General features: G+C 36.5%; 1 protein-coding gene across 1 annotated transcript in view; it reads right to left on the reverse strand.

Moving 5' to 3' along the window:
- Nucleotides 1–17,508, reverse strand: part of LOC148952345 (uncharacterized) — a 137,444-nt gene that overhangs the window by 22,210 nt on the left and 97,726 nt on the right. The window contains exons 4-5 of the mRNA XM_089088939.1: nucleotides 13,630–13,828; nucleotides 9,522–9,628 (exon numbers count right to left, since the gene is read on the reverse strand). Of these exons, the coding sequence (XP_088945065.1) occupies nucleotides 9,522–9,628; nucleotides 13,630–13,828 (306 nt within the window). The remainder of the gene's footprint in view (nucleotides 1–9,521; nucleotides 9,629–13,629; nucleotides 13,829–17,508) is intronic.

Raw genomic sequence — 17,508 nt, forward strand, 5'->3', positions numbered from 1 at the left:
CCCCCCGCCCCTCTTAAAATAAAGTTTTTTTTAAATCTACTGAGATTCAGATCCGTGTGTTCAATGTATAAAATTGTGGACCCACTTCCCCTCTCATTAAACGTGTCCAAAGTCGAAATTAGTTTATTTACCCAGTTAAAAAAGTTGTCTTCAAATTCATTTAGACCTGGGTAAAAAGTCTGGTTGCCAGTTGAAAAATGAAAATAAAAAATATCCCCGGATGTCCCCTTTTGTAAATGAACTTTTTGATTAACTGATGCTTTAACCCCCCTTTGACCCTCCCATTTCTGAATATGAATCTCGATTTTTCCTCGAGTTCTGTCGATGTTGCTATTGAGATCGTTCACAGGGCCTGTGAAAATAATGTCACCGACAGTCGCGTTTTCCTTGGGAGGGTTAAAATCTACTCTGTATGTTTGTTAGTGATTTAGAGCAGATTCTAACACATAAAATTCACGTAGTTCCGGAGACGTGACACTATTTTCATGTCCTGCACCTATTTGCACAGGATCCAATTCACTAATTGTAAAGTTGTCGTTAAAAGTGTCCCCGGAAAAATTAGGCCCAACAATTTGCATAAGACTGTCCATTTCTTCAGCTGTAAATTGAAAAACCAGGGGGATATAAAATAACGTACCTTCACTAACATCATCATCCGGCGAGAGGGGATAATTACCCATGATACTTTGAAGTCCCGGACCAGGGAAGGCAGAAGTTTTCAAAGCTTCCCCCTGAAACTAGAAAATGAATGGATTAAGTTTTTTTTCTTTGACGAAAGTTTTATCACAATTATAACACACTTTTCTTTTTTTCTTTTTTTTATCAAACAATTTTTTTCTTAATTGGATTTGAATTTATCAAACAAATGCGTAATAAATTACAAATTTTTGCTTATAGCATTATTTACAAAACAATACATAATAAATTACAAATTTTTTTAATAACACACGCACACATGCGCACATGCTTGCACACACACCCATGCATGCGCGCACGCACACTCACTAACTCACACACACACACACACACACACACACACACACAAACACACACACACACACACACACACACACACACACACACAAACACACACACACACATAAACACACACACACACACACACACACACACACACACACACACACACACACACACACACACACACACACACACACACACACACACACACACACACACACACACACACACACACACACACACACACACACACACACACACACACACACACACACACACACACACACACACACACACACACACACACACACACACACACACACACACACACACACACACACACACACACACACACACACACACACACACACACACACACACACACACACACACACACACACACACACACACACACACACACACACACACACACACACACACACACACACACACACACACACACACACACACACACACACACACACACACACACACACACACACACACACACACACACACACACACACACACACACACACACACACACACACACACACACACACACACACACACACACACACACACACACACACACACACACACACACACACACACGCTGAAATATTGTTACAGGTTGAAATTGCGTTTCTAACCCCTTAGCCTATATTCTATTAGCCTATAAGGTGCTGCTGAAACAGCATCAGATAGAAATGCGCTGTGGAACCAATTTATGCGATTTTTCCTGTGTTAATATCTCTCTTTTCATCTAAGATAAGAAACCTCCTGTAATTTGAAACCCACTTTGTAGCGAGCGAGCGATTAACATTCAAATTTATACCTGTCGGATTAACATTCAAGCTTTCCCGATGGGTTATTTTGATAAAATGATTAAATATGCGCGAAGATAAGTGCAAAAACATATCTTAGTTTAAGAACGCTTGATCAACCATCAAGTGTGAAATAGTGATTTGTTTAAAGAAATAATTGGATTTTTGCATTAGAAAACATCTTGCTTAAAAGAGAAATTAGAGGTAAAGTTTTATAAATCTATAGAAAAGTATGATAAGCTATTTTCTACTTCCGTGTTATAATCATTCTTTTATATACTGCTAATTCGGTTAATGAAAGAAAATGAAATAGGATTACTATAGAATAGTTTAGAAACAAATTTAAGTTTTACTCATCAAAAGTTATGCGCTTGAGAAAATTTGCCTTATTTTTGAAAACACGGAAAGAAAAAAAAATTGTATACATACTTACAAATTCTGACTGGGCTTCCACACCTGAAGTCCCTGGCAAAGCATGAAGGGGGTCAACCTCACGATCTTGAGTAGACTGGGATGAGGCATTATGAGAAGCCTCCCACTCTATTTTCAATTTCCTCCCAGGTTGCGTAGAGGTTTGCGCAGAGCTAACACTGGCGTGAGAGGCTCCTGGCTGGTCCATCGAACTTGTATTGGAACTGGCATATCTGATGACTGATGGTTTTGCAGTTTGCATTGATGTGTTATCACCCCATCTTGGTCTCTTTTCGGAGGGAGGGTAATTGCATGAATCCACCTCAACATCCCTAAAAAAGAAGAAAAAATTTAGTAACGAAATAATATGCCCTCTTGTACAGATAAATTGCCCTCTAAAGTTTATTCTGGTGTTTGTAGAGCTCTATGTCTCTTAGCACTTTAGAAATATTTAAAAGGAAAAGCTTTTAAAGTAAAATTTGTAAAATTTTGAGTTTGGAGGGAAGGGGGGTTAAGTCCCCCTGAAAAAAACATATTTATGCATTTTTAGATATTTTATACTTGAAAGCCTTGAATTACGTAAAATGGCAGCTGAAACTGCTTTCCCTCTCTTAATCATCTCTTTTACATGCTCTTTCCATCCTCCATTTAATGAAAGTGTTACTCCCAAATATTTAAAATTTTCGCTCTTTTTTACATTTTCACCTTTATAATAAAATTCTACTTTTTGATCGTCATTATTCACGCGAATTCCTCTAAAAATCACAATCTCAGTCTTTTTAATATTCAAGACTAGTTTCTTTCTATCTGAATATTCTTCTAGTATACTCAATAAGATTTGGAGCTCCTCTGGTGACTAGCCTATTAACACCGCATCATCATCAGCAAAAAAGCAACAGAGATAATGTCAGGTTCCCTAGTGACACCGTAGGAGCCCCCATACCTTTTTTTTAAAATGGTCAACAATATCATTTATATACAACGTGAACAACCTAAGCGAAATACTACTACTACCCTGTTTTACTCCTTTTCTAATTTCAAACGGCGACGATAATCCCTTCCCTAAAACTTTAACTATACCAAATGTCTTTCTATACATATCAGCTAGTATCCTAAAGAAAAGTCTTAGTAAGCCTACCTTTAACAGTTCTAAGCACATGAAAATCCTATCAATACTGTCGAAGGCCTTAGTAGTATTTTTTTTTAGCATTTTCAAAAGAGATATCTATTCTACCTCTCTCTTTTGAATATTTACTAAAATTGAAATACATGGACTGTTTAAGATTTAAAAGAAGGAAGCTTTTTAAAAGAGCTAACAGCAGAGTGAAAAAAAGGGCGTAAGTAAGGAAATTCTTCCTTAACTTAATGGCGAGACAAAAAAATAGATTTCTTTTTATTATAATAATTAGAAAATTTTACTCACCAGAAGTCGCTTAGAATATTCCATATCTATGTAAATGATTGCAAAAATATTGATACTAGTAGATTGAATGAACTATTCAAACTGTAGAAAATTCTAATCTGAAACCTGAATATATACAAAAAAATAATTGAATATTTGGACAGCTAAAAAAGACGCACCGGTTTTTCTGACACGGATTTGCCCTAAAAAAAAACATGTATATCATGAAATAGAAATCTAGTCCACGTAAATTATGTCAAAAAAAACTTGTCTGGTAGGTTTTGTATAATTCCATAAGCAATGATCAGTCTAGTGGAAAGGTGCCAGGGAAAGGTGCCATGGAATGTAAAGTGGGACAAATAACACAGGATGGAACATAATCTACCCAAAGTATAACCTTGATTACTACTGGTAATTCCGTGGATGCGGCGCTGATAAAATCATTAAGTATACCATAAAAAATGGAAGATTGTGATGAAGGGAAATTAGTGTTTTAATTTAACCGAACTTTGAAAAAGAATAGTTTTATTCCAAAAATAGTATAAGTCCGAGTTTTTATTAGTTCACTCGTTCAGAAAGTTCATTTGTTCAGTTTTAACGTATTCGTCTGGTTTCATTTGATGGTGCTCTAGGCTTATTATTTCTTTCTCATAAACGCCGAATAAAATGAAAATGGGTGGGGTGGGCTACCCAATATAATATAATCCTGTGGTTCTCAATCTCTGGTACGTGCACCCCTTGGGGGTACGCAAAATATTTTATGGGGTACGTGGCCGGCCAACAAAAAATGAAACAACTCTTTAACTCTATGACTGGCAATGTTAGTTATATTTTAGCTAAAGTTTACTTAGTACCGGTAACTGAGAAGGGGTACCTAACATGTTTTGTGGGTAAAAAGGGGTACAGTGTCTTGAACAGTTTGAGAACCATTGATCTAAACCAAGATCTTTCACAGACAGGGGTTAAATCCACTACTATACTATATTTTACTAAAATCCAATACCTTAATTATATTTGTAAAGTGATCAAACAAAAGAAAATGATAATATTGATTTAACAGCCGATCATTGATAAAACAAATACAAATGAGACACTAGGGTATTAGTTTGAAACTATTAAGGGATGCTTAAATTGTTGGTCTTTTTGATTAGTTGAGGTACACACACACAAAGGCAATGGTTTGGTTACTTAGTAAATCCCGCTTGGCTTGTAAACTATACGCATAACAAAATAAGAGATGGTTCCAATATAGGGGCAGCTCTTCATTATTTGAAGAAAACAAGAACGTATCCAGGATTTTTGTTTTCAGGGAGCGGGGATACAAATTAAAAAAAAAATGTATACATTTTTTTATTTTCATTTTTGTCATGTTCTTACGAGATGGAAAAACATTTCAGAGGGGTGGGGGGTCAAACCCCCTAGCCCCGCCCGTTGGGTACGGCCTTGGCAGAAAATATTTATTGGAGAGATATAAACATATTATCTGTTGTTTAGGTTATCAATTCTAAAATTTAATTCTTTGTATTATTTAGAAATCCCTCGTGTGCGGCAAGATAAACTTTATTAAAGTTATCTTTAAGTCATTTACCGTCGTAGATTGTTTAGTGGGCGTTCACACGCTGGATTCGGTCTCACACTGTCCAAGTTTCCTGCTCAGAATGGTTGTCCAGGGTATTTTCAGGAATAGGAAATTCACAATTATAATTGTCACTTAAATAGGTGTTTTCAGTTCTGAAAACGTTGCTCGAAAGTTCCTATTTTCAGCTTTCAACCATTCTGAGCGGGACACATGGACAGAGTCTAAGACAGAATCCAGCGTCAAAACGCCCACTTAAGTAACTAGCTCGTTTCCAGTAGAAGTTAGATATTCATACGCTTTTCCGGTTAGAGGGATAAGTAAGGTTGAGTTTGAAAAAAAAATATAACCCATAAATAGTAGGAGTGGATTTCCTGTTTTGTTGGTTTTTTTTTAGTTTTTTTTTCCATACCTTTGTTTTTATGTTTTTTTGTACCCCCTTTCTCTACTGTTTGAATATATTATGTCATAATCCATCGTGTATAATAAACAACAACTTAATCTGGTATATAAACCCAACTTAAATTTCTTCCACATGTAAAGTTTCTGTGTTTACTTCTCTGTAAAGTGAGACTTCTTCTCTTTGGAGTCTTATGGAACCTGGAACTGAAGCTGGAACGAAAACACTGTAGGTGACGGGCCTCAAAAGAATATGTTAACTGCAATCTTCTCTTTGTAAACTCTTATGTAAAGTCTCTTTGTAAAGTCTTATGGTAGCGTTGGCCTATTATCTGGGTTCTACCGGTGGAGGATGTCTAGAGTCTCTAACCATCACATAGTTTATGTTTAGAGTATAAAATGTTTATTTATACATATAATACAGTGAATGAATTTTAGACTTAGAATTTTAATTATTGGTTTTAACCAAGAAAAACCTATTTCCAAAGTTTACAGATTTTCCCCGGGGTTTTCAAAATCTTTTTTTTTTTTCCAAATTAAAACGATTTTCTATCCTCAAACAAAGGTACACTTAACAAGAACATAAAATAAAATACTGACACTAAAACTGAATCAACAAGACACAAGATATTATATTTTCCAAATTGGCACTTTCATTTCACTTTATATTGTCATGCTAAGTTCGCATAAAATTCGCATAGCTACACCTAATAGGAAAATTTGCACATTGTCAGAATATCTTTTAAAAGAACTTAAATTTGAACAGAAAACTTAAAGAAAAATGATAATCTTCAACTGTAACACAATGAGATTTTCCTTTACTTTCCTTTTACCCAAAGCTTTAATTCTTTCTTTTTCCAAATTATTCGGTACTTTTACTATTTATAAGATATCAAAAGGAAGTAAATACATCATTTGAGAAAGGTTGGTCAAACATCTTTCGCTTGTCATTTTTATCTTTCTATTTTTCCTATTTCAAAGAAAGAATTTCTCCTGTCTAGTTAATCAGCATAAAAACTAGCTACATCCTCATTTTGACATCAATTCCCAACACCGTTTATACTGCAATAACATACTAATCTCTATAATCATCTTACTCTACTTATCTCAATAATTGTTTCAATACTCTCTATAATAAGCTATCCTCAAACTAAGTCCCCTTCTCGAAAAACTGGTAGTTCTACAGCGTTTTTATTATATTATACTCTTTGAGATTTTCTCTGTTTTCCTATCCTGAGCCAGTTTTATTGCCGAATCCACTGGGACACTTGGCAAGACTAATTTAGCTATTCTAGGATACCCTTTGTCCTTGCCAACGCCTCCTAGCGGATAACAATAAAGAACACCTTGCTTCAGAAACAGGCCGTCAAAAATTTTCAACAGCCAAGACACAAAATTGTTATCTGTCACTCCCCTGGCACGGAACTCTTTTCCGCCCTGTCGACTTCTGGCACGGAACTCTTTTCCGCCCTGTCGACTATTTTTCTCTCTGGCACGGAACTCTTTTCCGCCCTGTCGACTTCTGGCACGGAACTCTTTTCCGCCCTGTCGACTATTTTTCTCTCTGGCACGGAACTCTTTTCCGCCCTATCGACTTCTGGCACGGAACTATTTTCCGCCCTGTCGACTATTTTTTCTCTGGCACGGAGCTCTTTTCCACCCTGTCGACTTCTGGCACGCTCTTTTCCGCCCTGTCGACTATTTTCCATGGTACGAAACCTGCAGGGTTTTCGAGGTTTGGTGCTCCAACGCCTACCTCTCTCTTTGCCCATGGGAGCTCAGAGCTTCCTTTCCCAGGATCCTCTGAACCCATTAACCGCTCAGACCTTCCTTTCTCAGGATCCTCTGAACCCGTTAACCGCTGGTCCGGCGGTCAACCGTCGTCCGCCCCTTCACCAGCCTCATCTCTCTCGACACAACGCCTCATTACGTTGGTTCCTAATAATAAATTTCTCGTCCCTCTTGATAATACACCTTTCTAGATCAGTGCCTTATAAAAATTTTTCTTGTCCTAAAATTTCTGCTTAAATTCCTAATACGACCCCTACATCCTGCAAAAAAAAAATCTACCTATCCCCCTGGTCACGTTTAACATCAGGCCAGTTCTGATGGAGTTCTTTATTCTGTCCTGTCCAACAAAATTCAGTATCTACGGTTGCTGAAAAAATTCCTGCTTTTCTTCACCAATTGCGTTTTCAATAGTTTTAAAACGCTGCGCTATCTTATACGCTTCAGAGAGGGAATTATAATCATCCTGGTGTTCTAATAAATATCTCTTAATATTTAGTCTCGAGCCTTCAATAAAACAATCCAGGCCTATACTATCAGAAAAACCTAGTAATCCGCCATACCAAGATCGATATGATTTTCTGGCAAGCTCCACCCTCTTATAAAACGACTGATACACTGTTTCAATGGATGATTACCTTAATTCAGCTAAATCTTTGAATTTCTTTCCAGCTGTCTTTCCTGGTAAATATGCCTGCGTCACTTCCTTTTCAAGTTCCTCTAAATTTATAACATTGGAGGAATCTCTATCCTAAAAAAATTAAGTAATGGCCCTGTTACTCTAATTGGGACAGCATTTATCACCTGCGAGTTTGACCAGCCTAGCAATGTTTTTAACCTTCTCAATTTGCTAAAAAAAGGTTTTATAAATTTTGCATTTTAAAGAACTGGAATATTTCCCAGGGGATCCATTACTGACCCAATTACTCTTTGATTCAAATTCTCCTTGTTACTTTTACCCTCAATAGGTGTATCTGTTATATCATCCTCAGAATTATCCCCCATATTTACACTACTTCTTACAGTGGCATTTTCTTTGGCCATTAGATTACCCACAGTAGTCAAAATTTTAAGATTGAAGTGAGATTATAATCCCGACTTAAAGAATCAAAATTCAAAGGGACATTTAAACATTTACTTCTTATTTCTTTCAAAAAGGATGAAGCAATATCTTTATCGAATTCAGGATCTGAAAGATCTAAAATTGGAATTGCGCTCATTTTAAACGAGAAAAAAAAATATTAGTATAACAAATTAATTAATTAATTCAACGCTGTAAAAACAAGGAAAAATCGTTATTCAACACTCCTAACAGATTTCCTACTCGCGTGCGAACTTAAAATGCATGACTTACTTTCGTAAATTGTCCTTCGACGTTCTTTACTTTTTATCAAAAACTGGAATCTGGAGCGGGAACCTTAAATTGGAGCGGGAACTTGGAACCTGGACCTGAACTGAAACCTGGAACTGAAGCTTGAACTGAACTGGAACCTGGAACTGAAGCTTGAACTGAGCTGGAACCTGGAACTGAAGCTTGAACTGAACTGGATCCGAACTAGAACCTGGAACTGAAGCTGGAACGACGACACTGTAGGTGACGGGCCTCAAAAGAATATTTTAACTGCAATCTTCTCTTTGTAAACTTTCTGTGTTCACTTCTCTGTGAATTATCTACTTCTCTGTAAAGTGAGACTCCTTCTCTTTGGAGTCTTATGGTAGCGTTGGCCTATTATCTGGGTTCTACCGGTGGAGGATGTCTAGAGTCTCTAACCATCACATAGTTTGTGTTTAGAGTATAAAATGTTTATTCATACATATAATACAGTGAATGTACATATGGCGAGGACAGATACAGAATTCAAACTGACTCAAATATTCTAAATTGGTAACTTATACGTTATTCATCACAATATGCAGATACACGACAGAACATTTGACAGAACTGTTCTATTTTAATCTGTCAACTTCCAGGAATTACAGCAAATATTCAGAATTAATTTAGTTATCAAGGAAATGGGATTTTAACTAAGAAATGAACCTTTTGACATATACTTAGAATTTCAATTATTGTTTTTAACCAAGAAAAACCTATTTCCAAAGTTTACACACAAAAGAAAAAAATTCAACTGATGTTTAGTACCTTAAGATCTCGAATTACAGATCGAAGACCAGCATATTTCTTGATAAGGCGGTACAAGTCGTTGGTCATTTGGATATTTTCTTGCTCTATTTGCAATGCTGTCAAGCCTAGAAACGAAAAATCAAAATAAGAGCCCTCAGAGCCCTCATAAATTTTCAATGAATCGGATGGAGAGCTTGAAAAATTCGTTAGTACAGAAGGGGGATTCGTTATTACTTGGGGTTTAAAAAAGTTTACCCCACAGAAAAGGGTCATTTGAATATTAAAAGTTCTTGTCAACTTATATCCTTTTTTTACTTCTATTTGGAGAAATTCTCGGTCTTACGTACCTCTGAGAGTGCCTTTGCGTGGTTTTAGAGAAGCGTGATACCCACATAAACAAGCATGAGACAACATAATGATTAAATTACACTAGTAGTTTCATTATGTGCAGCTCTTGGCTCTCTGCTTTTGAATGGATTCTTTCAATTAATGTAAAGATTACGGTCAGTTTTTGGTTTCTTAGTAGTAAATATGTGCAACAAAATATAAATTATAGTAACATTTGGATCCATGGGCGTAGGGAGGAGGAGGCAGGGGGGCAGCTGCTGCCCCCCTTAACCTTCACTTTACTTGCAGAAGTAGAATCAATATTTTGATCTTTATGAAAGTTTCGACCTCACAAATGCCGTTATTCAGTCTCATAACTCCAGAGGCCATATTGGTTCTACATTTATGTGCAAATTCAATAATATAAATGCATAAATAATGGGTAAGGGGCAGCTGCCCCCTCCCCTAGGCAAGAAGCTACGTACGCCCATGCCGACATGACTTCATCTCCCCCTCCATCACACTATCGACGCCCCCCCCTAGACAATATGCTGCTTACGCCCATGTTTGGATTAGAACTATTTAACTTGAAAATGATTATGCTCAGGACAGGATTTATGCATAGGCCCACTTGGCCCATACCTAGTGGCGCACAATGCCAAGGGGTTAAAAAAAAATACTGAGCGATCATTTTTTCTTAACAAAAACTGGACTGGTGTGATATATCGTCAAAGTGCCTGGTGCACTTTGCTATTGCGCTGCCTATTCACAGAAAAGTGACTTAAAAACAACACACGAATTTCAGAGCCGCTTATAAACTGTCAGATGTCTCCCAGGAATGGCAGCTGAGAGCTCGGTATCACCTTTCTCTTGCATTACTTTTGGCTCATCAATAGTCAGTTGTATTCTCCTCAGGGCTTCCACTATCGCCGAACTTTTGGGGATTTCCCAGTAAATTTATGTATCTCCACGAAAGAAAATTGCTTGTGCCTAGGGGTGCCAAAACGCTTGGGCCTAGGGGTGCCAAAAACTAAATTCCGGCCCTGATTATACTCTTGTTTTATCAAACATTCTAATTAAATTTGTGTTTTTACTGCTTGGCTAAGTAGTAGTAAAGCATTAGATGTACTTGCAAATCGATGGGATGTTTGTTGTGAATAGATGTAAGTAGTAGGTGATGTGATTCTTGTCTGGACCATGACAATATGTATAATGGTCAAAGTCTTGAAATCAAGGTATGTAGGCCTTGGTATTATCAGAAATATGGTCGTACAAAAAGAAAGGGGTATCTCGTGCTTGAGCTTGTTCGCTTATAAAAAAAAATTCATGCAGCAAATGGTTCACGTAGAGCGCGTACCGGCCTCCCGATTCTCTGCCGTTGGTAGGGAATGCAATGCATGGTTGGTGGCAAATCCTCTGACAATTTCCATGTTTCGCCCCAGATTTTTTAGGTACCCATTTTGAGCTGAGTCGACTCTGACCGAGTTTACAGAGTCACACCGCTGACCACCGTTCAAACCAAATAATTTGTAACCCCAGGGCTCAAACCCCTGCCCTTACGGACGCAGAATTGTGCATACAGCACATCAACCACTCGGATAGTACAGTTCAAGTTTGCTTAGCTTGTTTTTTTTTTTATTCTTCTCTTTCATTTACATCATTTCATTTCGTAATCATTTAACTCATAATGTGAAACTATGTTTTCACTTCTTCAGTGAATATCTGATTGTGATCTTTTTCTTAAGCAAGGCCATGTATATACCTCATTAAAATATTGAAATTCAGGTCTTAAAGTTCCAGAGCACAGACAAAATGTATGTAATACAGACGTCCAAGTTATATAATTTGATGGCACTAATCCATTTGGTGCTTGTGCACGCCTATCTTCCGATTCTCAGGCTTCTAGCACGCACTAATTTCATCATACATAGACTAAAGACCTCCTGATACCCGACCCTTTTTTTAATATTGTTAGATAGGGCACATAAGCTTTTTGTCTGGGAACCATGACTACCAAACATTACAATCATGCCAAAAGAAAAGGATGTAGCTCAAGTTTTCGTAATTTTACAGAAGAATTAGAATGTAGTTTTATGCTTTTGATAAGAAATGTCGTTCATTGAATGGTTTTAATAAGAACAGCCTTTAAATATTATTTTTAGTTCAATTTTTATTTTAAATTTTAGTTGAAATCATATTTTTAGTACAATTTGACATATGTATGTATTTTCAAAAAAGCTATCGGGCCAAATGAGAAAAAAATCAGAACATTGGCATAGCAAAACCAACAAAAAACACAAATAAATTAAAAAGAAAAACGTACTTATATATAAATCTTTCACGATGTATCAGCCCTTCATCAACATACTTAGCCAAATTCCTTAATGTCATTTTAACTCGTGATCCTACAATCACTTCCATCCGTCTTCTATCTGCCAACACTAACGAAAAACACTCATTTCTCAGATCCACCAATTCCTTACAATTCCCCCAAAAATGAACAATATCTTTTATCATCTTCACACATCGGACAAGGGACTGGGTTAACAATATGACCCCTAAATTTCCTCTCCCTTTCCCTAATGTCAATCGACCGCCCCCTTAAATTCAAAATCCATTTTATTTCTTCCCCTTTCAACCCCAACTTAAAATAAACTTCTTCCCGCCGCGTGTCCTTCAATGAACTATACAGACTCAGAGATCCCGAAGCCTCCTTCCGAGCCTGCCACTGCTGTATTCCTTGCTCGTGTAACCTTTCTTTTACCTTATCAACCACTGTATCCGAATTCAATCCCTGACCTTCATTCCAAAAATACGAATATCCTACTTCATTTAAAATTTTCTTAATTTCTTGCTGCCCCCTCCCCTACTTCTATCTTACTCCTCCAACAAACTAAAATATGCTTCTTTCGCTAGCCTATTTTTACTTCTTAAAATTTTTACCCAAAACTTTACCATTCTTATTAATCTATTTTTTCTTAGCCTACTTAGTCCTAAATGCCCCTCCAGTACAACACTGTGAGTGGATGTATGGGCCCTAAAAACTCACTTAAAATAATTTCTTTGCGTTCTCTCCAACTCCTCACTTTCTCTAAAACTCCACAGCTCACACTTATAATGCATAACCAGGAGGAATTTAGTCCTAAAAAATATTTATGCATTGCTAAATCCCTAATCTTTTTAACCTCACTTTTTTAAATTAAATTCATATACATATTTCCCTTTTGTACTCTATGCTTAACCTCCTGTGCATACTTACCATTCCAAAAAAACTTACCTCCTAAATAGACGAATTCTTTTTTAATCTCTGTAAAATCACCTTTAAGTCTAAATTCATCATCTTTCCTTAATTTTCCACCTTTCCTAAAAACTACAATTACCGTTTTCTTGTTATTTAATTTTAATCCATTCATATCCAAATATTCCTCCATTATGTCTAATAATGTTTGCATTTCTTTTGCTGATTATGCTATGAGAGCAATATCATCAGCAAACAAAAGTATGCATATTTTTGAAACACTTATCAGTAGTTCCGGGGTGCATTCCCCCTTGAAGAAATCAACTACATCATTAATATACACGTTGAACAAAATCGGTGACACTGGGCATCCCTGTTTTAAACCTATTCGCGTCAAAATTCTCCCGGATACCTTACCTAGTACTCCCGGATACCTTACATATGTAGTGAGTCTAAACTCCTTTCTGAAAACAGGCAAAATATTCATGTAAGAAATATTTCCTAAAAATTAACCTGTTTTTTTCAGCTTCTAATACAATTTTCAAAATGAGTGTACCGTACCAGCTAAGCGATCTATTCTTTCTCTCCTCCTTCCCTCCTCTTCCGCTAATTTTGCTGATGTTTTAACTCCTTCTCCTGGTTTCTGAGATTTTTCCAAGGCTATGCACACTCGAAGAACATAAGTAGGCACAGGTTCTTGTTTTTCTTGTTTAGGTGTATCTACTAGTAACCAATATTGTGCTTCTAGCCGAACTACCTCCTAGATTAAACGAAACAATAATATGGATCATGGAATATAAATTTGATTATTAACTAAGTAAGAATAAATTGTAATTCGCGAAGACTACTGACTTCCAGCAGAGAATTTCAATACATATTTTAATCAGATTTATGAGTTTGTCTTAGGGGAGAGAATTGATTATTCAAAAGTACTTGAAAAAGTTGAGTTTTACGATTTCCAATTGTCTAGTAGACAATTACGCAAGGTATTCTCACCTTATGCGATGATAAAAAATCAAAGAAAGAAAACACAATGTCCCTCTCAAAGGACACTAGCTTTACTTAGTTTATATCTGTGTAAGTTTATCTCAAATCGTCGATGTTATAGGGTCTAGTAATTTGATGAGAGGAGCTCTGTCTTAAATCCCTATGTCTCGAAAAAGACCAACCGCATTGTTTTAGAGAGATTGTCATGATAACACGGGAAACTTTTTTCTGTGCGTGATATGTTTACAAGTAATAATTCATGATTGTTGTAGGACAATAGTAAGGGTGTACGCACTTGCACGCCTACAAGAATATACACTACAGTTTGACGTGCACATTGCAAAAAGCGAGCAATCCTTTACCTATAAAGTGGTCAAACACGTTTTGAAACTATAGTCGAGATTGTATAACACAATCAGACTTGTTTTTGCTATTGATTGAAAGTACAAATGGAATTGCACAAGAATATACAGTAGAGTTTGACATTCACATTGCAAAAAGCGAGCAAAACCTATAAAGTGGTCAAACACGTTTTGAGAGTATAGTCGAGATTGTATAACACAACCAGACTGGTTTTTGAGGCAACACCCATTTTTTATGGGCCAATCAGGGACATCGGAGGTTACTCCATATACCATAACTTGATTGGTGATTGGATTCGAATAAAAGGAGTGATTTTCATTGCAAATCATATTAGTAAGAGAATTGAATTCAGAGAGAATAGTTTATTTGAGAGTATATTAGTAGAGAAAATGAGTGGAGCATTTACACTATTGGAGATTGATAGTGGAGCTGGCAGTAGCAAAGATATACGAGTACTAAACGTGGCTGTGGAAGTAACAAGAGGCTGTAGACTATGCCTTGAATGGGACGATATGTATGCAAGATACGTGATATCATTAAGCAAACTTAAAATGGAGGAGCAATTATGTTTTGCTGTGAAATTAAATATTGTGCATATAAATAAACTTCAGGCAGCATTAGATGCGCTAGTGAAATATATTGATGAGAACAAATTGAATCAGTTATTATTATTGTTGTAATTATGCTCAATAGAATTGGTTTTAAATCAAAGGTATTTTTCTTTCTATAGTAGACTAGCGTATGTTTGTAGAGTAGAAAAAAAAAATCTGGTTAGTCTGAAGTTGGTTGTGAGAGTTTTAGGACTCTAAAAAATAGATAGATTTGAGAAAGTGCGAATCACGGGGAATCTAGTGCTTATGGAAAAACGTTTGATTCTAGATGATGATTTTCTAGAGCTGTCTACTCAAAGGAAGATACTTTCTCAGGGAATGCTTGTCGATATAATGAAAACTGATTCTCTATCATTAGACTTTTGCATGAAGCTTTTACGTTGTGGTCCAAATGCATTTACACAATTTATTGATATATTAATCACGACACGGCAATATGATATTGTGGATATGTTTTTAAACACTAGTTTAGAAATTTAGGACTTTTTTTCATGAGAAAGATGGTGTTCAAAGGATGATTTACTCCTCTATCTCTCTCTATCCCAGTCAATTTGTTGTTGTTCGTAGCTCAGTTTCATTGTGGCAGTGAGAGTGTCAACACATGAAAAAATGTTCCATAAATGTCCACTATGTATCTCCACACTGGGCAGCTGGTCATCATGTGAGAATTGCACAATGATTGATGTGTATGATGAAAAGTGCAGATTATGTATCCCGTGTAAATTGCATAGAGGATATGCTGTACAAATTAAAGGTTGTAATTCCTGTCTTGAAGAGGTGTGTGACTCTCATCCTAGAGGGCACCTATGCTCGAATTGCCACTATGATAAGTGTAATCAATGGGAGAATACATATCCTGGTATGATTGGAAAGAATCATAAGCGTGATTTTAGTTTATTGCTACGAGATTGGTATCGTCGTGGTTTTAGATTGTTCTGGGAGGAGGAGCCGGGTCAACGATTCAACTTTTGGAACAACAAAAGAATATGGTTTCTACGTCAAAGTTGTGAGCACAATGGGTATTATGATTATAAGCCCACTGATTTTTATTTGGCTGTGATAGAATGTGATTCGCCACTTGAGGACACTGTTTGTGACATTGCTTCAAACAAGCAAATTGAAACATGTGAATTCTACAGAATGAATGAGAATAGTATCATTGACTATACAAAGAGATATGATAAGAGTGAAGTTACAATCTACTGTAGAAAATGTGACCCTGACATTGCAACACATCAGGATCAATATACTGTGAATTCAGATAATCTACCTGCATTAGTTGTTCTCGACAAATACCTAGTAGAAGAGGAAATCTAAAGAGTAGAAAAGTCGTTTTTATCATGTATATACATTTTTTTATTAATAAACCATTTCACATACATTTTTAGAACATTTTATTCGTAGAGCACTAAAATCAATATTAAACACCCTTGTAAGTATATTTTCCACTAGAAAGTCGTTCAATCGAGGGAAGTCAACTTAGATGTCGAAAAACTGCTTGTAGGTATAGCCACGACATCTGAATATGAAAAAGAGTAGTGCATGAAAGCCACATGTCTTAGTGGTTAAATCCTGTACTTTTCGTTGATTTTGAATAGTAGTTTTCCCACTGATTTCAATAAAATTGCTGATGTATGGAGTGTAAAATTTATATGATAGGCCAAGAGGATCATGAAATTCAATATTCTTTGCGGTTTGAAAGATGCATAGCCAATGGCCTGTCTTCAAAGTCGATGGACTGCTATTAACAATGATTAGGGTATTGTTAACACTTGGAATTTTTTCAATGAAGTCCGATGGTATGCAAAAGGATTTGTACTGGGAAATGTATGGATACGTATTAAATACGTTGATTATTTGGTTTGTGTTCATGGTGCTAGGTCTAGTAGAACACTCCCGTCGGGTGTGAATTCCCAATAGGTTTCAAATTGACTCAATGATATTAGCGTGATACTCTCAGTCAAAGCATCAGCAAATGTACACTCTAAATGTACATTCCCTGTTCGTACTATGGTCATATACTGGGTCCCCGACAAGTCTAAAACAATTACGCCATGATTTTTTGAAAACATTGAATCGGTTATTCCATTTTCAAATAGTTGGGAGTAATGATCTAGGGATTGCATGGTCAACTCGTATAGAGTTCTATAGGATGCCCACTGATTACATTTATCATAGTGGCGATTCGAGCATAGGTGCCCTCTAGGATGAGAGTCACACACCTCTTCAAGACAGGAATTACAACCTTTAATTTGTATAGCATATCCTCTATGCAATTTACACGGGTTGCATAATCTACACTTTTCATCATACTCATCAATCATTGTGCAATTCTCACATGATGACCAGCTGCCCAGTGTGTACATACATAGTGGACATGTATGGGACATTTTTCCATGTGTTGACACTCTCACTGCCACAATGTAACTGAGCTACCAACAACAACAAATTGACTGGGATAGAGAGAGAGAGAGGAGTA

This window comes from Artemia sp. Qi Xiang Cuo, chromosome 5 (genome assembly GCF_049724085.1).
Source record: "Artemia sp. Qi Xiang Cuo chromosome 5, ASM4972408v1, whole genome shotgun sequence".
NCBI lineage: Eukaryota > Metazoa > Arthropoda > Branchiopoda > Anostraca > Artemiidae > Artemia > Artemia sp. Qi Xiang Cuo.